Consider the following 27,538-nt stretch of genomic DNA (forward strand, 5'->3'; position numbering starts at 1 on the left):
TATGTAAATGATCTGCTGTCCATGTTTGCACAAGCCTGTTCATATGCAGTTGTACCTTAGTGTTAGAAACCTGATAATCCAGAAAGATGCTAAGATTGTCAGAGGCATCATCCATTCAAATGGATTGTTAGGGGCGCCTGGGTGGCGCAGCCGGTTAAGCGTCCGACTTCAGCCAGGTCACGATCTCGCGGTCCGTGAGTTCGAGCCCCGCATCAGGCTCTGGGCTGATGGCTCAGAGCCTGGAGCCTGTTTCCGATTCTGTGTCTCCCTCTCTCTCTGCCCCTCCCCCGTTCATGCTCTGTCTCTCTCTGTCCGAAAAATAAATAAACGTTGAAAAAAAAAATTTAAAAAACAAATGGATTGTTAACTATGACAAGAGAACTGAAGCATTAATTTTAGTATAAAATAAAGGCTTATTCTGAAGGAAAGTTTTATTAGAAGGAAAAGTCAATATACAAATAAGCAAAAACAGAAAACATGACATTTTTTGTTCTATTTTTTTATAGGAATGTGAGAAAAACAATGCTGTTTTGAATGTCCAAAAATTTTGACTGGATTTTGGTATTATGCGTTTGAATGTCTAGATTTTTGTCGTCTTCTTTTCAAGATTTTATTTTCTTTTTAGTATGCAGCTATATTACTTTAAATTGGTTTTGTGCTTTTGCAACTTCTTCTTAAGATATATTGGGGCTTGTTTAGAGAAACCTCTACTCTAGAGATAAGACATGTCTTAATGAAGTCTCTGTTGAGTGTTCAGTGTGGTATCTCCACAATGGATGGTATGAACTTGACCGTCTCCCATTCCGGTTCGAGCCCTGGGAATTGTTCCATTCACAGATCCAGAAGTTGTTCTTTACCTGGTCTTGTGGAATTTCATCCTAATTTTGCACAGATTAGTATTCAGTCAAAGGTTTAGGGAGACCTTATGCAGATTTCTGGACTTGAAATCTCCCTGGTACTCTAACCAGGAAACTTTGGCTGTCCCAGCCACCTTGTACTCAAATCTCTGACTCGTCAGTTTAATGAGAACTCCATAATCTGCTTTTCCCTCCCTGTGCTGGGATCCAGGAAGTTCTTCCAGGCAGAATTCCAGAATGATAGCAAGGCTCATCTCATTTTTTCTCCTTTTCTAAAGGATCATAGTCCTGCACTATCTGTTGTCCATAGTCTGGAAAGAGTTGCTTCATTTTTTTTTTTTTCTAGTTTTATACTTGTTAACAGCAAGAAAGCAAGTTTAGTACTAGTTACTAAAACATGTCAGGAAGCAAATTTTCAGGAAAAAAAATCTATGTAGATTCTGCTATTCTAGAATATAAAAGTTATCGTATCCAGGCAATAATGTTTTATGCTTGTTTTTCCATGATCCTATTGTTTATACAGAATTTATCAAGAAGATCTAATAGTCATTAAGTTGTATAAAATAACAATTGTAAACTATCTGAGAGATCCTGTTAGTTGTGAAAAGACTTAATTACAGTCTATTTTACTTGTTTCCCATCTTGTCACTACTCCTGTATCCAGATGTATCTTTTACAACAACAACCACAAAAATGATAACATGCTGCCCAACTTGAACGCCCACTATTTTCCCCAGATTTGTTTTCTGATGATTTGGGTTGCTTTCAAGAATGTAATCCATAAAAAAGTATGAAGATTTGCTATCATTGAGGGTTTTCGAAGGAATGTGAGGCTGTCTGTAAGGACACTTTTCAGTGGGAAGTTCAAGTACTATCAGGCTATGAATAGAGCTCCCCAGCAGGCCAACGCAGACTGTAGTGGTTAAGTTCTAATATACTTCCGGGAAGAAATTTAGTCTCTAAAGTGCCTGGGCTGCTATTCTTGTTATGCATTCATTCTTTGCTTCTGAGAGCATGGGCCCACGATCCCTGGTCACAAATCTTTGAAACTAAATGTGCTATGAAATTTAGTTCTTCTGATTTTAGAAAGGTAGTACCTTAATAGTACCTTAATAGTACCTGTTTTTCCATAATATCTCCAGCTGGACTGGACAATACAAGAGATCACACTCTGATGCTTCTGTGATGAAATGAGTAAATAGTCTCACCAGCTGGGATAAATAAATAAAAACAAAACAAAACAAAAGTTGGCCTTTGGAGATTTTTAATTCGGCAGTCAGTCACAGATAAGGACCAAGGATATGGATTTTCAAGGCTTGTCAGATGTCCCTAGGAAATGCAGAATGCTCAGATATTGATGTCATCATAATATACACATACACATTATTCATAATATACACATACACATTATTCATTACACATTAGATTAAAATGTCTTTCAGAGAAAGTGATCATTTATATTGTGTTTAAAAACAATAGATGAATTTTGGTAGGAAACTTTTGTTTTCTTAATTTATGAGTTAAAGCTACAGCTTACTAATGAAACACTTAATAGCTAACAGTGAAGGAAATACAGGGGCAATTAACCCATTACCACGAATAATTGGACTGTTCAGGTATTATGACATCATGTGTTTTTATAACACTATTGTTTACAAAGCATTTTCAGATATTATTTGATTCTTATCAGAATCCTGTGGGGCAAATAAGGTGGATATTAGTATTTGTCTCCATTTGCAAATGAGAGGACTGCAGCTTAGACCATCCACACGCTTTGTCAGAGACCATTCAGGCCCCCCACTTAGGGTATCTGATGGCAAACTGAGTGCTCATTTCACTATACTTCACTTTCAGTCCAACCTTTCATTGTAACATATTCCACATGGTCAAGAAGTCATTCATTCCCTCTGCATGGGTTAAAAAGGCCTCATTTATACATCTACTCACATATTAAAAATAAAATGTATTGGGTATATACCATGGGCTCTTAAGTGCTCTTCTAAATGCTGTAGGGAAGAGTCACAGTCCCGGCTCAGCTAAAATAAAGAATTCTCACGTATGTAGCTTTCAGAAATTGCCTTTTGAAAGGATATAGAGGAACTTGATCCCCAACTAACTGGGAAGACTGACTACATTTTCTAGAATTTTTATAGGGCTTTTTTCTGAGTGGTAATAACTAAGGTCAACTTGTGCCAAAATAACCATTTCGGTATTTAAAGAGAGTTCACGAACATCTACTCTAAGGGCCTCATCTCCAGCTGAGACCTAAGCTATGTGTTATAGGACCTGCCCAAGGCCCTACAGCTAAGGAGAGGCCAAAGAGCCTGTTTACCAGGCCCAAGTTCCCTGTCTCAGGGTTCTGTGTTCTTTCCAGCATTCTTTTCTGTGAAGTTCACAGTATTTTACAGATTGTGTTGAAGCACACCCCAGCAGACTCTAATCCAAGGGTGGGTGATGGTCCCGTGAGGCCCAAGAACAGTTCCAGAGACAGCAATAATAGTGCCACATAGGTTTCTTGAGGGAACTCACCTACAGGGAGTCCAGGAGCATCTGGACAAAGCATCTGTTGCTGGAATCTATGCGCAACAAACCTTTTTTGTTTTTAGTTTAGTTATTTTTTAGGAGGGAGAGAGTGGAGGGGAGGGACAGAGAAAGAGGGAGAGAGAGAATCCCAAGCATGAACTCATGAACCGTGAAATCATGACCTGAGCTGAAATCAAGAGTCAGATGCCCAGCTGACTGAGCCACCCAGGTCCCCTGTAACAAGATTTTAGAGTGAAGCAACTTAGCCTCGCAACTCCCTGCAGCCCTTCTCCTTGCATGGCCGGTGTTCCAAGGGGATCAAGGCCTGCCATCCGGAAATTATTCCTTACAAAGAAGATGCTCTGGGTTGGCCACCCCCAGAGCCCCTGACCTTGAACAATTTGTTCTTCTGCACATTCCACTTGATGGGAATATAGAGGGAGGATGGACTCTCTATATTCCCAAGATAGTGATTAACGGGGGTATTTAGGATGTGCTTGTCCAAAGTAGCTGTCAGGCACGTGCCACACAAGCATTATCTTCTCTCAGCAGAGGGGCCTGTACCTTTATAAATGAGGGAAACTGACACGTAGAAGGGAGAAATACAGAATCATACAGCAGGCTTGATCAGCAAGGGACACAAGTGGCCCTTGCAGTGAGCACATGACAGGACAGGACGAAGAGAGTGCCAATCAAATACCTGAGCGCTGGGCCCATGGTGGTCCAGCTCAGTCAGCTGCTTGGTCTCTGTGAAGTCCTCTGGGGACTGGAGTGACAGAGACAGCTGATTGAGGTTGAATTAGGTATTGTGTTTTCCTTGTCCCTAATTCATCTCTAATCAAATCTTGGTCAGTTAAGATTCTCCCTGCTCACTCCTAGTTGAAGGCAACCTAGTGAGCCACATTTTTAGTCCTTGTCCTTAGTCCTGAGATTATTGGCTCTAAAGCGTCCATGGAATGAGTCGTGTCCTGGAAATAATCCTCAGGGGAACTCAGCAAGGTTGCCAAGGCAGTTGCAGGTGACCCGTGATTAAGAAAAGTGCCTGAAAATTAATGGGCTACTGATTTCAGGTCATTCTTGGGATCCTAGAATCATTCAATCGATTAAACAGTTACTAGCCAAGGGCTGGCAGTAGTAAGACCTCTATGTTTACCGGATGGTATGGTAGAGGATTAGGAACCAGTGTCCTAGAATAAAGGCTCTTGCTCATGTCTCCTCCTCCTTTGTGGGTAAGGATCACAGAGGTACCTTAAGCGTCATAGAGTGATTTGTTCTATTGCACCCTTGTTAATATTTCTGTGATGAAATAAGTATGTGTTACCTCTAATTGGGATGTGTATGGATGTACCTCTGTGTTCATGTTTATATATGAAAGCTAAACTCCTATAATATAAAACGCTTTCCAAGAAATACCATATTTGTGTATGCAACATGATGACTCTTAAGTTCATTCTGAGCATATATGTCCAGTTATTTTCTTAACAGCAAAGCATGACTTCCACCCAATCTTCAGCCTACAGAATGAGAATCTTAAGACTTTAGGTATTCTCCTTACCCGGAAAGAATATACACCAAATGAGTGGGGAAAGAGAAGCAAGGTGTGGGAAGAACTCACTGATTTCTACAGAACCTCAAAAGGCCTTTGTTTAGGGGGCATGTGGGTGGCTCAGTCGGTTAGGCGGCCGACTTCAGCTCAGGTCATGATCTCACAGTCTGTGAGTTCGAGGCCTGCGTCAGGCTCTGCACTAACAGCTCAGAGCCTGGAGACTGTTTTGGATTCTGTCTCCCTCTCTCTCTGCCCCTCCCCTGCTCATGCTCTGTCTCTCTCTGTCTCAAAAATAAATAAAAACATTAAAACAAATTTTTTAAAAAGGTCTTTGTTTAAGCCGAAGCAGGATTCAAGTCGGCACTCCCGATCTTTGAATTGTTTGTCCATCCCTGAAAGGTGGTTTGCACGTTTTCGGTACTACAAGGAAAGATTTCTTCATGCCTCCGGAGCCCAGCACCATGCTTATCCTGCCAATCTTTCTGCACTTATTTCCTCCTCCACTTCATCACCTTCTTGGTACTTGAAACTGCTAAACTCATTTATTTTTTCCAACCGCCATCCCAGTCTCAGAAATTTCCTCCAACCACCCTCTTCCCATGCACGGAGAAACCTGTGTCTTGTGTTCCATCAAATATTCTTGTAATTTTGCAGGAGGGCTAGGGACAGGATGAAGGGAGTTGTTATTTGCATACAAATAGAACTGGGGTTTAGTCTTTGAGACTACTGAACAAGCTTTGAGTACCTTGAAGGGTTTAAAAAAAAGAAAAAGAAAAAGAAAAATCAAGGCACATAGGACCTGTTAATCCAGAGTTTCTTAATCCTGGCCCACAGACTCTTCCTCTTCGGTGGTTAATGAATGGGCTTCCAGGAATCTGTGGGGCCCCTGTAATTGGAAACCACAAACCAAGTATAAATGAGTGGGGAACAGTTTCATTTATGTTCAAAGGATTTTGTGATCCCAGAGGATCCTATAGTTAGACCCACAGCAAAAAAAAAAAAAAAAGAAAAAGAAAAAAAAATCAGCAAACTAGAATGGCTAGAGGTTTGGGGTTTCAATCACTGTCTAGATTTCTGCTTTTCTCATAGAATGAATGCCACTTAACATTGAAAGAGACCATAATGGTCACTTAGCCCAACTTCTGCACACTACCCAGATTTCACTACTGTTCCCTATTCTCTACCGCCACAGATTCAGACACAGTTTTAGCTTAAATGATTTCCTAGACTGAGATCCAGAAATTCAGTGGCAGCAACGTCTATTGTTGGACAGTTTTCAGGTATTCCTTACTTGCGTTCAGCAAAGTCAACCCTTAAGGATTAGAACAATAAAGATACTGCATTTTCTCTCTAATAACTGCGTATGGGTATCCCCTGCTTTCCAAAAGTTTGATTTATACCACTTTGCTATTAGAAAGACCTACCTGTTTACACTGAGAGAAAGCTGGGAAGGATTTTCCCTGTTAGAGATAAAGGCAAAAAGGAAAAGTAGCAGTCATCATTTGTTTTGTAATGAGCCACATTGTAGAGGCAGAGCACATCCTGGGCAGTGAGAGCGGCCCCACTAAGCTCCTTCCCCCAACTACACTCAGCATCTCAGCATCCAGCCGCCATAGTTTTGAACTGTGTCTGTGAACATCTGGGCTTATCTTGATTTATTTTGTGCATCTGTTAGATGTGTCCTAAGGTATTAGAGAAGCTTAAGAGAGGTGATTTTTGGGGTCTGGGAAACACACATTTTTCCATTTCGTGCACCATTTCCTGGAGGCATGGGATGGAGTGGCCAGCAGCCTGCAGAGCAACAGGCCTAAGTTTTATTGTGACCCTGCATCACATACTTCACCCACGTCTCTCCATCTGTGAGAAAGGCACACCGCACAAAGTGGTAGAAAACACAAAGAGAATGTGAACGACTACCAGAAACAGACGGAAGAGTAGGCTCAGAGTCTGACCTGACCAAACAACCACAGCATTTCAAAAAGGAAAGATCCCTTCTACTCCCTTCTCTCTTCTTCCTCCTGCAGGGGCAATGAGCCCACCACCCCCAGTGTCCCTGTCCTCCTCACCCTGGTATGATACCAGCACCTCCCATGGGGAGCCCTTCCGTGATGCCAGTGATGGGCCCTCCTTCTCCTGTGATGATGCCAGGGGGCCCTGCTTCTGGAATGAGGGGCACCTATGGGAGGCCATGTGCCAATGACTCCTGGTATCCCAGTGATGAGACCTCCCGCCGGTCCCGTGATGGTGCCCACTCTGCCGGGAATGACTCAACAAGACACATAAGGAGAGACAGGAACATCTTTAATCCATTTTACTTCACCAGGAGATCATGGTGCTGTGACTCTGTTTTCTAACACCCTGACAGGGAAGTCTTGCTCCCCCTTCCTATCAAAGAGAGAATAGTTTTGGCAAGGAAGTAGTGGGACAGAAAAAAAAAAAAAAAGCAACTTGTATTTGTATTGTGAAATATGAAAACCACACATTCAACTGTCTTAGTCACAAAATTTTTTTTCCCATATAAATGAATGTTACTTGCTTCTTCAGTTTACGCCATTTGGGGTTAGGAAAGTTTTTATGGTAATGCTGTATTTCTGGATAGCAGGAGAAACCCATGATTCTATTTTTTTTACTGATAAGATTTAGGCACTTAACTGGAGTTACTATTTTCCCCAAATTCTCTGTCCTGCGGGCTGTCTTTCGCGTTCTTCCAACAGTTTCTTACTTCTCTCCACTGTCACGACCACCGCCCTAGTTCAAGTTACCTTTTTATCTCTGGCCTTCGCCCCAGTGAAAGTGTTGGCTCATGTTGATCTCTCTGCTTCTTCCCTGTTCTTCTCTGTTCCGTTCTCCACATAGCAATATGGTATGTTAATCAAAACATGAGACTTTCCGCTTTTAAGTCAATCCATAGCTCTCCCTGATTCATAGATTCACACAAGAATCTAAACTCCAACGCCCCCCAGAAGGATCTGGCCCAGAATTACCACCCTCACTTTTTTCCATCACAGCACCTCCAGGGGCCACCTTCCCACATTAATTCTTGTCTTATTTACCAACTGTCCCACTTTTCACTGCTCTTCTAAATGACTAAATGACATGTCCTCAGCGAGGCCTCCCATTTGGTCTACAGCACCCTCCCCCACACCCATAAGTTATAATGTAAACCTCATATTTATTACCTTCATTTATTTCTCATCATTTTATGCACATTTTTTTTTTCTATTCCTTGTCGTGTTTTTGTTTTTGTTTTTTTGACCTCAGGTGCAGAGGTTTAAATTCAACACTTTTCTCAGACTTCCCGTTGTTTGATTCAGTTAATTCTCAATACCTTGCCTGCCATCTCTCTGCTCCCAGCACCCTTCCCTCACCCTTGTATTTTATGTGACCTTCTTATATTTAATTAAAGTAAGTGTTACTTAATTGAAGCAATTTGTGACCTTTGTAAAATGTGTGTTAATTAACATAAGGAAATAGGAGTTGTCTCGGTTTAATGTCTTAACCTGCTTCAGCACCATTTTTAAAAATTTTAACATCTAGAAAAATACATTTGAGGGGTGCCCAGGTGGCTCAGTCAGTTGAGTGTCGGACTTCAGGTCATGATCTTGCGGTTCACGAGTTCGGGCTCTGTGCTGACAGCTCGGAGCCTGGAGCCTGCTTCAGATTCTGTGTCTCCTTCTCTCTCTTCCCCTCCCCCGCTCACACTCTGTCTCTCTCTGTCACTGTCTCTCTCTCAAAAATAAATAAACATTAAAAAGATGTTTTTTAGGGGCGCCTGGGTGGCGCAGTCGGTTAAGTGTCCGACTTCAGCCAGGTCACGATCTCGCGGTCCGTGAGTTCGAGCCCCGCGTCAGGCTCTGGGCTGATGGCTCGGAGCCTGGAGCCTGTTTCCGATTCTGTGTCTCCCTCTCTCTCTGCCCCTCCCCTGTTCATGCTCTGTCTCTCTCTGTCCCAAAAATAAATAAAAAAAACGTTGAAAAAAAATTAAAAAAAAAAAAAGATGTTTTTTAAATCTACTCAAATTACTATGAGTATGCCTACTTTGTTTCTAATGGTTGAACCATGTTTTCGAGTTTGTTCTTGCCCCATTTGACTTTTGTGAAATCCAGTAATGGAGACTTAGATCGCCTCTAATTCTCCACATCGTAAACAACACCACAATGAACATCCTCATGCAGGTCCCTCTGTGGGCCTCCGTGTCTCTGATATGGTCACCCTGGGTAATGGGGTGTATTTACCTTGAACTTGATCAAGCACCACCATAATTACAGTTCCAGGCCAACCTCCAGTCAGTAATGTCTAAGGTTATCTATGCCTGCAAGCTTCTGCCAACATTAACTCTCTATTTTTGCAAATCTGACAGGTACAAAGTGATATCTGATTGTTTGGATGTGTTTTTCTGTCATTTCTAATAAGTTTGAGCATCCTTTTATATGCAGGGCCATGATGTTTGAATGGACACTATGTACAGAAGAGAGCCCAAGCTAGAATGTGAGTGGGAGCTGAGATCCAAGCCATGCTCTGCGTGCTCTGGTAGGGAACTAGAGCTGTCCACAGAAAGGGCTGACATTTGATAATTTTCACCAAAGCAACGTATGGGCTAGCATTAGTCCAGATCCCATACTTATTAGTCACTTAGGTTTCACATTCTGGGAATTCCTTGCTCATATCCTCTCCCCCCATTACGTTGAAGGTCTTGTAATTTCTTGTTAATTTTTAGTCATTACTTGTGTATTATAATCCCTTTTTGGTTTCGGACATTGTACATTTCTTCTACAATTCTGTCAACGGTCAAATTTGTCTATGACATTCTTCTTTTAACAGAACTTCTGAAGTTTGACACAATCAAAAAACAGTTTTTCTTGTCATGTCTTTAAATTGTAGGATTTTGCTTTAATCCTTCCCCGACTTCAATTCACAAGTGTATTTTCCTGCATTATTTTGTGTTAACTTGATAGTGTTGCATTTCACGTTTAGATATTTAATCTTTGGTGGGATCTGCTTTTGACTGTGATGTAAGGTAATCTGATTTTAATTTTCTCCACATTCGAGGACCCCTCCCTTTTCTCTACAACATTTGTTAAGCAGTCCATTTTTTTCTTACTAAGTTATAGTGCTGTTTTTATCACATGATTAGTCATCTCTGAACTCGCTGGTCTATTTGTTCATACTCATGTCCATGCTTATGCCAGAACCTCACTGTTTTACATTTACTTTGTATAAAACCTCACTGTTTTACATTTACTTTGTATATGTCTTTATAAACAAGTCTTTGTTTTTGCTCTATTTGTTCAAAATTGCAGATTTTCATGAAATTTTCCCAAGAAAATTTTAGAATATGATGTAGGAAGTTCCTCAAAATACCCAGCTGGAATTTTAATTAAGACTTCACTGAATTTAAAGAGTATTTGGGAAGAAAATTAACCTGTTTACATTCCGAAGTCTAAAAGAAGAGATTCTCTCCATGACAGATTTTTTTTTTTTGTTTTCTTTTAACGTTGTTTTTTTAAATTAATTAATTAATTAATTAATTTATTTATTTATTTATTTATTTTTGAGACAGAGAGAGACAGAGTATGAACAGGGGAGGGGCAGAGAGAGAGGGAAACACAGAACTGGAAGCAAGCTCCAGGCTCTGAGCCGGCAGCCCAGGGACCGATGCCGGGCTCGAACTCACGGACCCTGAGATCGTGACCTGAGCCGAAGTCGGATGCTTAACAGACTGAGCCACCCAGGCACCCCTTTTTTGTTTTCTTTTAACAGATATCTAATTATTTCTTAAATGAAATACCATGTATTTATTGTTAATACACAAATATCTTATAGTTTGCTAGCAATTGTGAATGCTATTTTATTTTTTTTTATTTTTTTTTTTTTTATAATTTTTTTTTTTAATTTTTTTTTTGCAACGTTTATTTATTTTTGGGACAGAGAGAGACAGAGCATGAACGGGGGAGGGGCAGAGAGAGAGGGAGACACAGAATCGGAAACAGGCTCCAGGCTCTGAGCCATCAGCCCAGAGCCTGACGCGGGGCTCGAACTCACGGACCGCGAGATCGTGACCTGGCTGAAGTCGGACGCTTAACCGACTGCGCCACCCAGGCGCCCCTATTTTATTTTTTTTTAATATTGAGCTAATTTGTCATTGAAGAAGAATACTCTTCATTTTGGAATTTTACATTATGTCTGTCAATATCATGAAATTATCTTATAGATTGTAATAACTGGCATATTAATTCTATTGGTTATTCTAGGTAGACTACCATATTATTTGCAACAAGAAAAGATTTATTTCACTCCTATAAATTCTTACATTTCTTCTGTTTCTTTTCTTACAAATTTGATCAGAATTATTGTATTATGTGAAGCAGTGGTTAGTGGTAGTGATAATGTGCATCCTTGTCTCAGATCTATAGATATGTGACTAAGTATAAATTCTGTTGTAAGTTCGAGTATATATAGCTTTTACCAAGCTCAGGAAGCATTCTATTCCTAGTTCCAAAATTATTTTAAATTATAAGTAAATTTTGCATTTAAAAGCTTTCTCTGCCTTTAATTTAAAAAAAATGTTTTAACTATATGGGAATTAAAATAAAAGAAAAAAATTTTAAATGCTTTTTAACTGTCTTTTGTAAACTGCCTTTTTTTTTTTAATACAACAATAATAGATTTTCTGGTATTGAACCATCCATGCATTCCTGACCCAAACTCTACTTTCATGATGCAATTTTTTTAATATACTTTTGAATTTTTATTTCTATGCTTATTTTTATGTCCTCTTTTTATTTTGATCAATTTTAACAGAGGCCTATCTTATTAGTATTTCCAAATAATAGCCTTTCGGTTTTGTTTTCCAATGATCTTTGTCATTTATTTCTGCCCTTATTTTAAATATCTCCTTCTTATCTTCCTTGGGTTTATTCTATTGGTCTTTTTCAAAATTTTGAGTTAAATGTTTAGATTAAGTTGTCTTCCTTGTAAGCTCTTCTTTTTTTCTGATAAATATATTTAAATATACAAATTGTCTACTCGGTACTATTTTAGCTGTGCCTCACAAATTTTGATGCAACATTTTAATTCAGTTCTAAGTATTTTATAATTTTTCTTAAACTAACTCAAGAGATTTTCTATTATGTTAGAGTCTGGACATAAAGTAGTTTTTTTTTTTTCTGTCCTTTTAAAGTTCATTTTTAATTTTGTTTTTAAAGTTTATTTCTTTTTGAAAGAGAGACAGATGGAGGGCAAGCAGGGGAGGGGCAGAGAGAGAGGGAAACACAGAATCTGAAACAGTCTCCAGGCTCTGAGCTGTCAGCACAGAGCCCAATATGGGGCTCGAACTCTGAATGGTGAGATCATGAACTGGGATCAAGATGTGTAACTGACTGAGCCACCTAGGAGCCCCTCACTTTAAAGTTTTCTAATTGCGTTGCATTATGACTCCATGACCCAAGCTGCCAATGACCTCATCACCAGCATGTATATACATACACACCCAGAGAAATTTCTGACATAATTGCTCTCCGCAGAGAAATCCGAAAGAAGTTTGGGCTGTACTGTCTAAAGCATCACTATGCTTACAGTAGATGTTCAATAAATACTTACTAATGATTACACATAATATACATGTGTAATTTGAAGGATTAGAAATTAATGTGAATGTATTTGCATCAGGTATTATCGAGTAATTATATTGATTTCTAAGCCATGGAGGAAAACCAGTATCTTTGCTTTAGTTATAACACATAAGGGTCAAATCTATCAAACAAAGTGAATTATTAATTACTAATAGAATTATTATCTAGTTTGGCACCATCTAAATCTTTTACTTTGCCATTCCCCTTTTGTGGTTAACTCTGCAAATGCTTTTCCTTAGTACTTATGAGATGTTGCTTTTTAGTCATCTATACCTGCCTGGTACATAATTTAGTTTAATAATTATTTGTAATTGTTTATTGAATGACAAAGTAGCCAAGAAATAAGAACTAAATTGTTCCACAATAAATCAGCCATTTTATCTTATTTTTAAAAAATTTTTAAATGGTTTTACTTATTTTTGAGAGAGAGGGGGTGGGGAGGCACGAACAGGGTGAGGGGCAGAAAGAGAGGGAGGCACAGAATCCAAAGCAGGCTCCAGGCTCCGACCTGTCAGCCCAGAGCCCGATACAGGGCTTGAACCCATCAACAGTGAGATCATGACCTGAGCTAAGGTCAGACACTTAACAGACTGAGCCACCCAGGTGTCCCAGCAAGAAACCAGACGTTTTAGCAGATGAGTACTGTGTCCCCTCTATAAACCCTAAGTCATTTCTGTTTCTCAGTATATCAGTCCTACCTACAGCCCACCTGTATCTCACTACCTGAGGCCTTCCTTTGACCACTGGAGTTCATTTTGCCTACACACGAGGCTGGCCAGAAGTTCCAGGGAATTAATCTTCCCCACCCCAGAAACAACTCTTAGCCAATTATTTTGAAATTTATAAATACAATTTACATATAAATATTCCAGCTTTCTTCTCCCTTGGGTAGGCTAACTCCATGGTGTGCATGGTGCAAGGGAGGGTATAGCCTGGAAAGTTTTGTGAAGGCAGCACAGATAAAAGTGTCATCTGAGTCTTCAAGAAATAAACCAGATTTCTTACAAATGGTAGTTAAAACCATGCTAAATTAGAGCACGAGCAGGGGAGGGGCAGAGAGAGAAGGAGACACAGAATCAGAAGCAGGCTCCAGGCTCAGAGCTGTCAGTACAGAGCCCAATGCGGGGCTCAAACTCACAAACCATGAGATCATGACCTGAGCTGAAGTTGGATGGCTTAAGCTACTGAGCCACTCAGGTGCCCCTGAGTTTTGTTTTTGTTTTTGTTTTTGTTTTTTTTAACATTTATTTTTGAGAAAAAGAGACAGAGCATGAGCAGGGGAAGAACAGAGAGAGAGGGAGACACAGAATCTGAAGCAGGTTCCAGGCTCTGAGTTGTCAGCACAGAGCCCAATGTGGGGATACAACTCATGAACTGTGAGATCATGATCTAAGCCAATGTTGGATGGTTGACTGACTGAGCCACCCAGGTGCCCCTTTTATAATTTTTTTGAAGATTTTATTTTAAGTAATCTCTAAGCCCAACACAGGTCTCGAACTCACAGCCCTGAGATCAAGAGTTGCATGCGTCATTGACTGAGCCAGCCAGGTGCCCCTGAGCCTAGCATAACTTATCTATAAAATGTATTTACTTTTTGAAAGAAATTATGAGGATTTGATGAGTGACTATGTGTAAAGCACTCAGAATGATCTGTGGGATAACTATGTACTCAATAAATTTAAGATTATTATTTCTGTTATGAAAGTAAGTTTTTTTTTTTCTACTCCACTACAAAGGTTTAATAAACTTTTTGTTTTAAGGGCTAGAAAAGTACATGGGATAGCAGGCAAATGCCTAGAACCTTCACAATGGCTATAGTTGCCTGGCTTTTCCCTACAAGTGTGTGGTCACAGCTGGGGAGACTTGTTAATACAAATATATTTTCTTTGGACTCATTATAACCTCCTTTGGTAATCTTGGGCAGTTTCGTGGCTTCAGTTATCATATATATATATATATATATATATACTTGACCACTCCCAATATGTAATTCTTCCACTCACTGAACTTCAGATTTGTAGAGCTAGCTGCTTAGTAGATATCTCTTGGAATCTCTAACCCAACAGATACAAAACTGAACCCATTATCACACATGCAGACTTTTCCCATTCACAGGTTCAATCTCAGATGTGAAGCGAGGCCTAGGGTTGATTCAGTTGACTAATTGGCTGGGCTGGTCCTTATTTCCCCATAAATCCATTACAAATTAGAAAGGATAGTCTTTACAAAATAAAGAAGAGCCATTCTTCAGTCAAGGATAAATAAAAAGCCATGCTTCCCATCTAGAATATTCAATAAACTAGTTCAAGATATTCCCTACCATCTGCCTAGCCACCAAAGCCAAGAACTTGAAGGCCATCATAGATTTCTTCTCTTCACTATCTCATTACCCACAGTCGTTTTATCTTCCTGTTTCTTATTTTATTTTTGTTTTGAGAGACAGAGCACAAGTGAGGGAGATGGGGAGAGGGGGAAAGGGAGCCAGATTAAGAGTCAGAGGCTCAACCCACTGAGCCACCCAGGTGCCCCTCCCTCCATAGTCTTTTTATAATAAATCATTTTTAATCTATTAACAAATCTTCAAATACATGTTGTTTTTTTCTTTCCCCAATTTACCTTCTCAGCTTCAGGTGTTCATTCAACTGCTTCCAAGCCAGTCTCTTGACCTTTGGCTTTGGTTCAAGTCCCTCCCCCACCTGGTTGCCTGATAACCTAATTGGAATGCAAATCTGATCAAGTTTCTACCCTTGACCAACTGGCTTGAGTGATTCCTCTGGCCTGCAGTATACTTACAGGTCCTAGGTGACCCTGCCCTCACTGCTTCCTTTATAGCCTCTGTTGACCTCACACTTTCGGTTTCAGTAATACTGAACTATTTTATGTATTTTCTCTTTCAGGTCATATTGTTTCATGACCTGGTAAGCTGGGTTGTGCCTATAGTGACCGCCACATAACTCCCACTCATCCTTCAAGAATAATCTCAGCTAGCAACTCTCTAGAAAGTCCTCCTTGACTCATTCAGGCCAGGCTAGGTGACAGCTTCCTGGACTCCCATGGATCCCCAGTACACACGTCACCCAATTATTTATTGCACTGTATTGACAAGACATACTCCCTCCCACCAACTGGCTGGCAAATGTCTCAAAGTCAGGACTTTTCTGTCTTGTATCTGTAGCACTATACTTGAATCATCCATAGTCTTTCATGAATGAGGTTGAGGAAAATGTGTCCTGAAGATGTTCAAGCAGAGATGAATCAGAGGTTCTCAACACTGGCTGCATATAGGAAACATCTGGAGAACTTTTAAAAATACAGCTATCAATGACCCACACCAGTCCATTTAAATAGGAAACTCTGGGACGGGGGCCTGGGCATTGAGACATCCAAAACTCATGTGATAATGCGCAGGTTGAGCTGGGAACCAGTGGGTTAGGTGATCAGTGGACAAAGATTTGGAAAGAAATTCTCTAGAGAGAAATGAAAGTGTTTCTGCTTTAGGCACCTTTCATTCATGAATTTCTGTGGGATGATTGCTGGAATTATACAAAGTTCCTCAAAATGTGCCCCGTACATTATAAAGGTTGGCTCATTTTGCTTTGTGTGCAGGTAACTTAGTTGGCCAGTCAGGGACCAAAGTCTGGGTCATTCCAAGGAATTCATGTTCTTGAAGGAGCACTCACCACAAATGCACATGTATTTGTTTAAAATAATAATAAAAAAAAAATAGTAGCCATGGGAGGAAAAGGAGGAATGGGTGTTAGTGCTTTACAGATTCATGTCATGATATTAGAGAAAGAAGGTCTCTTAATATGTCCTGATTCTTTTGAAGTGCCTCATTTGTAATCTTGACACTTATTCTTGTCTGTGATGATGATCATGGTCGGGCAGTGGGTTTTCTTTCTTTTCTAATATCTGTGTCTACTGTGACAGAGAGGGAGGACTACATGTTGATTTTATAAGTTTTTAAATGACCAGGACTTGGAGTAAGTTCTACACAGAATAAGAAAGGCTGGTTTAAGATATTAGTATTTGTAGGAGGACTAAATGACTCTAGTTTATAATTTTCCCATGAAGAGTGCTTTCTAAGAAAAGAAGTAAGTTTTGAAGGTTACAACGGAAGGAGCTTTCGAAATGATCGCCTAAGTGTTAGGAGAAAAATACCCTACAGCCTTGCAGTCTCAAAACTAATATTCAAACTCTCAATCTCTTTGCTTAAAAAAGTTTAATAAGCTGTAAAATAAATACACTTCCATTAAATATTAAATAAATTATTTACAACTTGAAAAAATACTTTTTATCTCCATGCATCTTTATGTACAGAAATAAGACTTAGCATAAAAAGTGGCAATTGAAAGTTTAAAACCATCAGAACGAAAAGGTTCTGTTTTCTTATGATCCACCGAAAAGAGGAGCCAGCGCATCACTCGTCGTTGTGACTTGGCAGTGACTCAGATCCGATACCCTGTTCAAAAATACAATAAAATATTAGCGAGAAGCTCTATTTCATTAGGACTTTAAGAAAACATCAAAAAAAATCAGGAATCAGAATTTCTGTCCATTTCGAATGTCTTGTGAAAACTGCTAAGAGCTTTGCAGAGACAGACTATCACTTGGACTCGAATTCCTCTTTCACACCTGCTTTGGTTATGGGCCCACTTAGGTGGAGGATTACATACGCTGAAGCCTGTTTCATCAAATTCTGCTTGATGAAAAACAACAACACTCATGGGAATTAGTTTTCCTAACCAAATCTGTGCAGTGGACATAATTAAAAAGAAAGATGAAGTGGCATAGTATATTTGTGATATACAGTTAATTTGGGATAATTAGTACCAAGGGCATAATAACAGTAGCTACCAGTTAATAGCTGCCACTACGTGCCAGGCCAGCATATTCCTTTTCCAAAAATTATTTCAGACCTCCTTTGAGAGATCTCAGTTGCACTGAAGGACCAAAAAGCTCCCTTTATTCATGTTGGTGGTCTTAGCTTAAGACCAACACAATAATAAATTCTGCTGCGCTAAGTACTGAGTACAGCCTGGGTTGGCATAGATAATCAGCCACTTCATGAGTTACTGAGCTAGCATACTAATTCGGTAATAGGCTCAGAACATAATACTTGTGCTTAACCAATGCGAAACAGTGCTTCTCCACACATCTGCAGTGTTCACTAGAAAGGGAAATACTGGATTTAGTAGATTTAGGCTTTGGTTTAGGAATATGCACATCTAAATGGCATCTCAAGTGATTCTTAAGCCCATGAAGGTAGAGTATCGATGGTTTAAGGATGTGACATTCTTCCTGAATGTCTGAGGAAATGGAGTTCTTCCTTCTGACCAATTTTAAATGTGTCCTCGATCTCTTCGCCTGCTCTCTCTGGAAGTTTGCTTCCTCAGCTGTCCACTTTAGTTATTAATAAAACATTCCTCTCTATAGCTCCTTACCTTTCCTACAACATGCTAAACTCTGCCTCTTTCCAAAAAAAAAAAAAAAAAAAAAAAAAAAAAACCACAACTTATAAACAAGAACTATAATATATCTTAACCAAGGTATATTTCAAATTTGTACCCTCTGCCCCCTTCTGACTTCCTTTAAAAGGATATTCATCCTGTTCTCGCCACTTTCTCATGTTTGTGGTTACGCACCCTGCCTTGGCTCTCCACCATGTGAGCTCAACCTATCATTCCATTCAACACCCATCTGAATTAGGCTATTTTTCACAAGTTTCTCAGGTGACCTCGTTCATCTCACAGTATGAATCTTCCTCTCCCTTCATAACTGCTTGTCCCAATCTCATCAGTCTTTGGAGGCTCACTTCCAATGCCTACATATAGCATCCTGTCCTGCTCCCTACACACATCCCATGGCACTTTCTCTCCTTCACTGGAAACTCTTCATATTCCTTTCATATGACACAATTTACTGGCCCTAGCATTCTGGTTCCTTACACTATATTCTATCTACTAAACACTAACTCCGTTGAAAAGAGGATCTGTGTCTGCCTCATCTTTACATCTGTTATGATACTAGGACATAGTCTTTTCTCACTTTTGAACCTATCTCATGCTCAAAAACTAAGGCTTTCATGTAGCCAATGTTCACGGTGTATCCATAATTGAGGACACTTACTTTCCTTACTTTTCTTGAGATAACAAATGCTGTATTTTTCAAAATTATAGGATATGATTTAAAGTTGTCTTTTAAAACCCAAACCTGTACCATTCATTACCTTCCGTTATGCTATGGCATGTACATTTCCATTTTCTTGTCGAAGTTTCTTTCGTTCTTCAGCTTCTCCTTCACATTCCCTGAAGTATCGTTTTCGAAGCCTTCAGAGAACAAGATATTCTATGGTCATCAAAGTTCTATTCATCTCCGTATTGACTGGGGTTTTCGTGAGTACAGGGAGTTCCTTTCTGCGAGTCCTCATGGACCATTACACTGTATTCTACGCCAAACCAAAACTTAAACCCAGCTCTAGAATATTTTATAACTGTTCTTTTTAAGGGGAAGTTCATGGTGACTTTATATAAACATATTCCCAGAGTACTGGGATTTAAGTAGATATGCCCTGAGACACAAACTTTCAAAAGGCATGGAACACGTTGTATGTGTTTTGTTTTGTTTTGTTTTTTAATAGCTGACACATGATATTAGGTTAGTTTCAGAGGTATAACATAATGATTCGACAAGTCTATACATTATGCTAGTCTCCCCACAATTGTAGCTACCATCTGTCACCATGCAACACTATTACAATAGGGACTATATTCCCTATACTGTGCCTTTCATTCCCATGACTTATTCATCCCATAGCTGCAAGCCTGTATCTCCCACTCCCCTTCACCCATTTTGCCCATGTCCCCACTCCCTCCCCTCTGGCAACCACCAGTTTGTTCTCTGTATTTATGGGTCTATTTCTGCTTTTTGTTTGTTTATTCATTTGTTTGGTTTTTCAGATTCCGCACATAAGTGAAATGATTTTGTCTTTCTTTGTGAAATCAACTTGTCTTTGTCTGACTTTCACTTAGCATTATACCCCTAAGTCCATTCACGTTGTTTCGAATGGCAAGATCTCATTCTTTTTTCATCAACACTTAGCACAGTTGCCATGTGTTAACTGGAGGAGGAAAAAGATGGTATAGTTTTACCACAAAAGGACTTTACACTTGTACAAACTAGTTGAAATGGTTAGAGTTTTTCCAAACAAGCTTACAAAACAAGTTGGGTTCTCTTGATTTCTAAATATAATAAATACTTCCTTTTAGTTTTATTTATTGTTACTTTCTATTAAAATTCAATTGTTTAAAAAAGTCTTGGTGCTGTACAAGAAATTCTATTTTTGGTAGGTCTTTAGTCCGCCCACTAAATGTTCCTACTAAAATCGTAAAAACTTTGACATGATGTTTGGGAAAAAAATTCAACTACGGAAAAACAGCAAAATGTGGCTTGGGCTAGTGTTTGCTATATGTTCCAAACACAAGAATATGGGAGAAAAGGAGAAAAGTCACTGCTTGGTTTTAGGAGTGCCAACGTGACAAAAGTTTTTCCACACTTTTCCAAAGGATTATTAAATATTGCAACCTGAACGATCACAAGTTTAAATAATTATTTCAAAACATCTTTCCTATCTGGCTATTTTTTTCCCTTCTATCCTTCTATGTCAAACAATAATGATTCATCTGAGAATATTTTTCCTGAACACGTTTGCATATCTGGCTTGAGGTGCTAACAGATCAGAATAATTTCCAGGGTGTGCAAAACAAAATGAAATCACACATCAAACTCTATGTGCATCATAAAACAGTTTTTTTTTTATGTGTCTTTTTATCATTATCTAATCTGCATCTTAAATAATAGTAAACAATGGCAGAAGATAACTCCTTGTTTCCTGAATGGCAGGAGTGGTAGATCATGCACACAGTCCAGTTGTTAAAGTAATTTACCAAGGCCTAAAATTAGAATAATGAGTCTATTGCTTTTCCCAAGCTCTAGTAGCACATGAGTCATTAGAGAGCCATTCACGCCCTCCCCCAACTTCCTTAAGTCACTGACTTCTGTTTGACAGACAATGCCATTTTGACATACCCACCAGTGCCTACTACCAGGAACAGTCTACTTCTAACATTCGTTGGTCATGAAGTGTGATGATGTTATTATGAGCACAGGGCAGATACTGCAGGAGTAGAACAGTAACAGAATTGTCCCTGCTTCCTACGCCCTGCCCCTACGGAGGAAATTTTTCTTTCTTTCCATTCTTTCTTCTCTTTCCCTTTCTTCCTTTCTTTCTCCTTCTTTCTTTCCCTCTTTCTTCTTTCATAATTGAGTTCCCATATTACCTTTAACAATTACAAATAGGCGCACGTTCTATGTAAATCAGTACCGTGCTAGGACATTTCTAACTCCAGATTCTGCGTTTTAACAGAAACAGATGTATCTTTTCTGGGCTCCTGGTTTGAAGCTCTTTGTGAGTTTTCGTGCCAAAGCAGGATCTCTGACAACCTACTGTGAACCAGAACCAGGCTTTCATTAGACTCTGGGAAGCTTCCTTAAGCTTAAAGATATTCACAGTGGCTATCAACAGTCTGAGATTAGGAAGTAGCCATGAGTGGAAACAGGACATGAAACACAACCATCTGCTTTTAAGTTCAAAATACTTCTAAGCTTTTTGAAAAATAGCTTTACATTTGAAGTTTCAATGGTGGCCCAAGTAATATATATTTTGACCTAATTCTATGATCTTTGTCAGTGAAGTGTAAAGCTATGACCAAGGATCACATGTCCCCAATAGAATAATTCATCTAAAATGGGATATAGTACTTTGTGACAGCATACTGAAAATAAACCAACCCGGCATTATTTTATTAGGAATCTTTAAGTTATGCCGTACTTACTGGATTGTGATAACAACAGCAATCGCTGTGAAGCTCACGGCAGACACAAAGGCAGCTATGGCGGCTAAAGCGATTTTTGACAAATCACTGTCAACTATGCTGTGAGTCTTCATGGACTTTTCCCCACACCGTTCACCAAAGTAATCCTGATGACATCTGGAAACAACCCACATCCAAAAATTATAATAATAACTGAAAGCATTCTCTCTATTTTAGCATTTAATTGTAACACTCAAAAAAAAAAAAAAAAAAAAGCCATGCCATCTATTTGTATTTCAAAATCAGGAGACAGAATGCATTCAAGCCAAAGATCTATTAGTGTAAGAACAAGTTGAGATTAGTTTGGGTGTGATATTCCAAGAAGACACACCTTTTCATTCTTTGTGCTCCTTTTATGACCACCTGATGAGTTCTGTCACTTGTGATGCAGCTAATACATTCCACTATCATTTAATGTGCCAGTAGCTTTTGAGAGGAGGGAGTATAGAACATTATGTAAAGAGTACCTTTAGGTCCTTTTTTTTAAAAAAAAGTTTTGCAAACCTTTTGTATATTTTTACATAGTTTGTTTCGTATATTATAAAACGGGGGGTCAGCAAACTGTAGCCAGTGGATCAAATCTGGCCATTCGTCGGGTTTTTTTACAGTGTGTAAGCCAAGGATGGTTATTACACTTTAAAATGATTTTACATTTTTAAATGGTTACATTTTAGTTGGAAGTACATACATAACCTCGACCAAAGAAGCCTAAATTATTTGCCAGCCTGGTCCTTTAAGAAAAAGTTTATGGGGGCGCGCCTGGGTGGCTCAGTCGGTTGAGCATCCGACTTCAGCTCAGGACATGATCTTGCAGTTCGTGGGTTCGAGCCTCACATCGGGCTCTGTGCTGACAGCACAGAGCCTGGAGCCTGCTTCATTCGGATTCTGTGTCTCCCTCTGTCTCTGCAGCACCCCCCCCCCCACTCATGCTCTGTCTCTTTCTCTCTCTGTCAAAAACAAATAAACATCAAAAAAAAAAAAAGAAAAGAAAAAGTTTACAGACCCTTGACACTAGAGAAATAAATGGTTTTCTGCATCTAGGAGTTTCAGACCTAGTGTTATAAATAGATTTCTTTTTAATTTAGGAAAACTTACTTGCAGGTTACTGCTCCCAGGTTCTCTATATATTTGCATTCTCCATGAATACAGAAATTTTGGAATTCTGCATCACACGGATTTTTCTTCTTTCTGTTTTTTCTATTTTTTCCATTTTTGCCTCCTTTTTTCTTTCTTTTGGGTTTATCTGAAGTCTTTTCACTTTCTGTCTTGTTTTTCATGGGCTTAACTACCTGTTCAACTGAAAAAAAAATAGATATGATTTATTGACAGCAGTCTCTCTTCATCTTGCATATCATTTTGGAGACATGGAGAAAGAAGTCCTAGCAGTGAGAGCTCATGGGCATGATAACCCTATTTTTCTCATTATTTAACCCAAATTCATATATAATAACTGGTTAAAGAGAATATCTGAATGGTGTGGCGCTTGAAAATCTGAACCTCCTTGTTATTTTATAAGCTTAGAAACATATTTTGAATTTATTTATACCAGTATTATTACTATTGTTAATAGTATGTACCTGTCTAAAAAAAATGAGGAAATATCTTGCACATTTCTTGAATTTCTTATACATACCAAGTTCTTGGTAATGAGCATTAATTTGATTAAACTCAGATCACGGTTGAGTGTATTGTTATCCAGATGCTATAGATGAGGAAACTGAAATTGAATGAAGACAAGTTACATGCCCTGGGACATGCACCTAGAGAATGACAGTGCTGGGGTATCAAAACCTGTCATTCCCCCCTGTCCTATGTTTTCTCTTGGATAGGTCAAGGTTACTGACTAAACTGGTGCTTTAGTGTATCTGTTGATTTTATATATGCATCTCGGTCTTGTGCTCATTATCATAGTTGGGAATTACTGTGTATTAGTTGAGGATGGAAAAAACGGAGAATTATATATTAGGATTAATCAATTTTCTCCAACTCCCAGATTACGACAGTTTATAATTATTCATTCCATGGGGCTCATTTCTGTGGTCAATCTATTTGAAAAATAGGAATCTAGAAATATTTGTACCTGATGCTTCTGAGAGTCAGTCATCTTAACTCTTTTGATCTACAGAAACATTCGTTCAGTGTTATTGCTATACAGGGCATAGTTTTCCCACATACTAAATATGGGAGGGAGGAGTGTTCATGTTGGAGCTGTGTGTTTTGTTATACTAGTACCTGAATAGGCTTATCTAAGCAAGTATTTAGCAAACAGAGCCCAGTGAAAAGAGGAAGATACCATAATGTCATAATACCATTAGTCATAATGGTCCTGCATAATGTCCCATTAAATAGAAAACATTAGAAATATAGGGAAGGGTATTAAAGATAGAACCCTGTGATCAAGGAAGCGACAAATAAATATTATGAGGATTTTAGCAGGTTATTATGACATTAATAATAGTCAAATTAGGAGCAATGCTTAACCAGTTGTGCAATTTTTATATTGAAAAGTTGGTGATAAATAAGCAACACAAATTAGAGTAAGTCCTCTAAAAGAAAACACTTTAAATGAGTATTACTGCACGTTATCAGATACATTGCAAATTGTAGACAGAGACAAATCGTCACCACGCTGAAGTGCTGCAACAGACAGCAACCCCAGGGGTTCAACAGCCTTTCAAAGGAGCTCACCCATCAGTTTCCCTGTATTTCACAAGGCACTAGTCAGTTTCACTGCTAACAGTTTATTTGGCCGTTTGAAACGTTAGCGACTTGAAACATCTTTAAGAGAACAGTTTCTCCTCTTATCCTTCCAAAAAGAAATATAAATGAACCTCTTCCCCACCTCACATAAAAGCGCAAGTTATTGAACAAGCAGTAAAGTGGAGTGTTCCCTAAAGCTTTTCCACTTGTCGCTTAACCCACTCACTCTCCCTGTGGTATCACCTGCTGTCCCTTCACCAGGTCTGCAAGGCAGACAGGGGGAGAAGTCAGGGAAACTAAGGTCAGGAGAGAAGGGGCATTATGTTCTGCCTCCATATTGGATGTCTCTAGGATATTTAGATTTACTGATGACCTCATCTGTCCTGAAACTCCAAAGTAATATGAGGGTAACGAACAATACTTAACCTCTTACTTTGGTACTCTCGTTTTAAGCAAATGCTCTTTTTTAAAGATCAGATAACAGCAAAAAGGAACAAAACTATGGGTCACTATTACTTAACTAACACATGGAATCTGGGGCTAAATCATGATTTTTAGCAATCTGAAATCCATGCATAGTTGTTCTTTAATATTTCCAGAAGGTTATATTATTATTTTTGTCGTGTTTTAGAAACACTTGTTTTTCAACACCTGGGGTACTTAAAAGCTAAAGTCCAACCCCACTAAAGTCCTTCCCACTACTTTGTTGTGTTCCCTTATTTGTGTTAAAATGCAGGTGTTTAGGGAATTCCTGTATGGGGAGTGGACACAGAAGCTGACGACTGGTTGATGTCTATGTCAGTCTCTCAGCATGGAGGCTGTGTGGCCCAATGGGAAAGAGCATCGGATCACCATCAAACACTGGAGTTCTCATCCTGGCTCAACCGCTTGCTGGCCGTGGAAGCTTGGGCAAAACCACCTTCTCCAGTTATCATCTTTGTAAAATGCTAACAATTCCTACTTGTAAAGTAGACTTAATAGACATTAACCATTTTTAGAGCTCCAGACATATCAGATGTACCCACACACAGCTCCTTCCATCTCAGGTGGTAGCTTCCCCAAGGCATATGCAGCACACGTACACGCAAGAAAACCACTCCGAGAGCCAGGGAATGGCTCTTCTTTTGAAGCAGCTTTGCCCATACAAACACACATCTTCTAGGCTATGTTTTCACCTTATCCTCCACTCACCTCGGACTGAATCATCTACAATATAGCCAGATATTTGTGGTTCGTTATCATACTCTTCTGCATAATCATAGTCGATCCCCGAGGACAGTTCCCTACTAGAAGGCGTTTCACTCACAGGGGAAATCTCCCTTCCTGAGGACCCATTTCTTGGGGTAACCTCAAATCCATTGGCACTGTGGTCCCCAGAAAATGGTTCCCCTTTCCCAGAGGAGGTGTCGTTGGCAGCTGATCCAGCAGCATAATGGGCTGTGGGAGAAAGAACAACGGGCGAAAAGAAAAGGTAGAGCAGAGTGAGTGCCTTTCTCACCAGTCAGCTGGGTTCAGGAGAAATGTTTATCTTCTGATATCAAAGCTGTTATTGCACATGTGCTATTGTCTGGGATTGAGTCACTTATGAAAGCATCTTCACATTCTGCCAACAAGCAAACTCAGCTGCTCCAATTTACAGAGCTGCTTTCATCGAGGTTTTCTTTTCCACAGACGGTCTCCATCACCTTCCACACCAAATAATGCTGCCAAATAGGCAAGTTCGTCTAATTACCGAACAGGTAATGTCTGTAGAGTCCCATCACTTCACACGCCAAATGCGTTTGTGTTTGCTAGAATGACCCATTTGAACGGATGGGTTCTAGATATAAATATCAGACTCTCTTAACACGTGTTCATATTTTTAAAAAGGTGACATACATAACTGTAAAACAACATAAATGCTATTTGATAGTAAGGACTCTTCCTGTCATGGTTTCATTATTCTTGTTCCTACCTAGGGAAGAACCTGGCGGGGGGGGGAGCCCAGGTGAGATTTGGGGGCCTAAAGTTTCAGGCCCCTGGTTTATCTTATAGGTCTCACTAAAGGAGCAGCAGGGCGGTGCTTTTACTTCTCCCCGGGAGGGCCTCTAGGAAGGTAAAGGTACAATCACTAGACAGAGGAGATGGAGATTTTAGGCAGGAGTCAGCGCTCCGCGTCCAGGAGTTAACTACTCTAAGATCTGCGGAAATCGCTTCACCTTTCTGGACTCGGTTTCTTTTTCTGTAAAAGGCAGAATTTGGAGCACAGGATCTCTGAGGTCTCCTCCAGCTGGACTAAAGTAAAAAATTCGGGAACTCTCCGGCACCCTCTTCCTGACCTGGGACGTCAGAGGCACCTGCCCGCGTTTCTCCTCCTCCCCGGCAGTAACCTTGGGGAGGGCGCTGCCGTGGACGCCTCCCGCCGTGGGAGAAGCGCAGGCCGGCAGTTCGGAGCCGGGATGCCCTCACCTGAGCCCAGGATCAGGAGCGACAGCACCACGGGCGCCGGCGGCAGCAGCGGGGCTCTCATTGGTCCCTCGGCGCGGTGGCGGCGTCGCGGTCTCTGGGGCAACTCGGCCGGGAGTCGCGGCTGGAACAGGAGGTGGCGGAAGAGAGAGCGGACAGGAGGGAGTGTGCGGCCGTGCTCGCCGCCCGGCCGGGCTTGGGCGCTGGACGAGCGCCTGCAGCTCGCCTCGGGATCCCTCGGTTCCGACTCGGGCGCGGGCAAAAGGTGTGCGAACATTCCGGAGGCGCGGCACGCACCTGCGGCTTTATAGGCCGGGCGGGGACCCGGGCCAGGCCCGTGACGTCACGGCCTCCGCTGTGGGTGGAGGAGGGCGGCTGCGCCACAAGAGGTTACTACCCCAAAACCACACGCGGATGGCAGGCGCCCCACCTCCCCGGAGCGTGGAGAGCCACCGGGAGGAAATGGAAATTAAACCCTAGCTGCGAGCTGAGAACACGCCCGCTCCACATTCGACGGTGGGGGTAGAGTTGGAGAGCTGGTAGCTGACAGTCAAAAGTCCCACTTTCTCAAACCACCTGAAGAACCTCCGTGTAGACTTTGGTTGATCTTAATACTACAAGTGACAGGGATTGATTAGAAGAGTTCCCTATTAAGATGTAGAAGTACTTGAAGACCAAGAGTGACTTAGCAAGGAGAGGCTGATGTCCTTTAACAGGGATTATGAAGTTCGTGAAACGGCTAGAGAGAGCGCCCCCTAATGAGGAGCGACTTTATTTAAGATGGGCCCTTTATCCCGACCGCGAGCCCTTTCTTCCCCACTGCTGGAAAGCGGCCAGAATTTCAAATCGTCTCCCCTCCCATTTGTCTGTGTCCCAAGGTCCTTATCAAAATGAGGATTTATT

The 27,538-nt window shown here is 40.3% G+C and overlaps 1 protein-coding gene and 1 pseudogene across 1 annotated transcript; one reads left to right on the forward strand and one right to left on the reverse strand.

Annotated features, from left to right (window-relative positions):
• The first annotated feature begins 4,588 nt into the window (after positions 1–4,588).
• On the forward strand, positions 4,589–7,209 carry LOC115513046 (annotated as a pseudogene).
• Positions 7,210–16,809: 9,600 nt separating this feature from the next.
• Positions 16,810–26,869, reverse strand: AREG (amphiregulin). The gene is made up of 6 exons (XM_030311929.1): positions 26,639–26,869; positions 25,382–25,627; positions 22,586–22,787; positions 21,452–21,607; positions 18,787–18,886; positions 16,810–17,019 (listed from the first exon to the last, which is right to left on the reverse strand). The coding sequence occupies exons 1-5, from the start codon at positions 26,697–26,699 to the stop codon at positions 18,793–18,795; spliced, it is 759 nt and encodes a 252-aa protein (XP_030167789.1). The 5' UTR covers positions 26,700–26,869; the 3' UTR covers positions 16,810–17,019; positions 18,787–18,792.
• Positions 26,870–27,538: the final 669 nt, after the last annotated feature.

This window comes from Lynx canadensis, chromosome B1 (genome assembly GCF_007474595.2).
Source record: "Lynx canadensis isolate LIC74 chromosome B1, mLynCan4.pri.v2, whole genome shotgun sequence".
Classification (NCBI taxonomy): Eukaryota; Metazoa; Chordata; class Mammalia; order Carnivora; family Felidae; genus Lynx; species Lynx canadensis.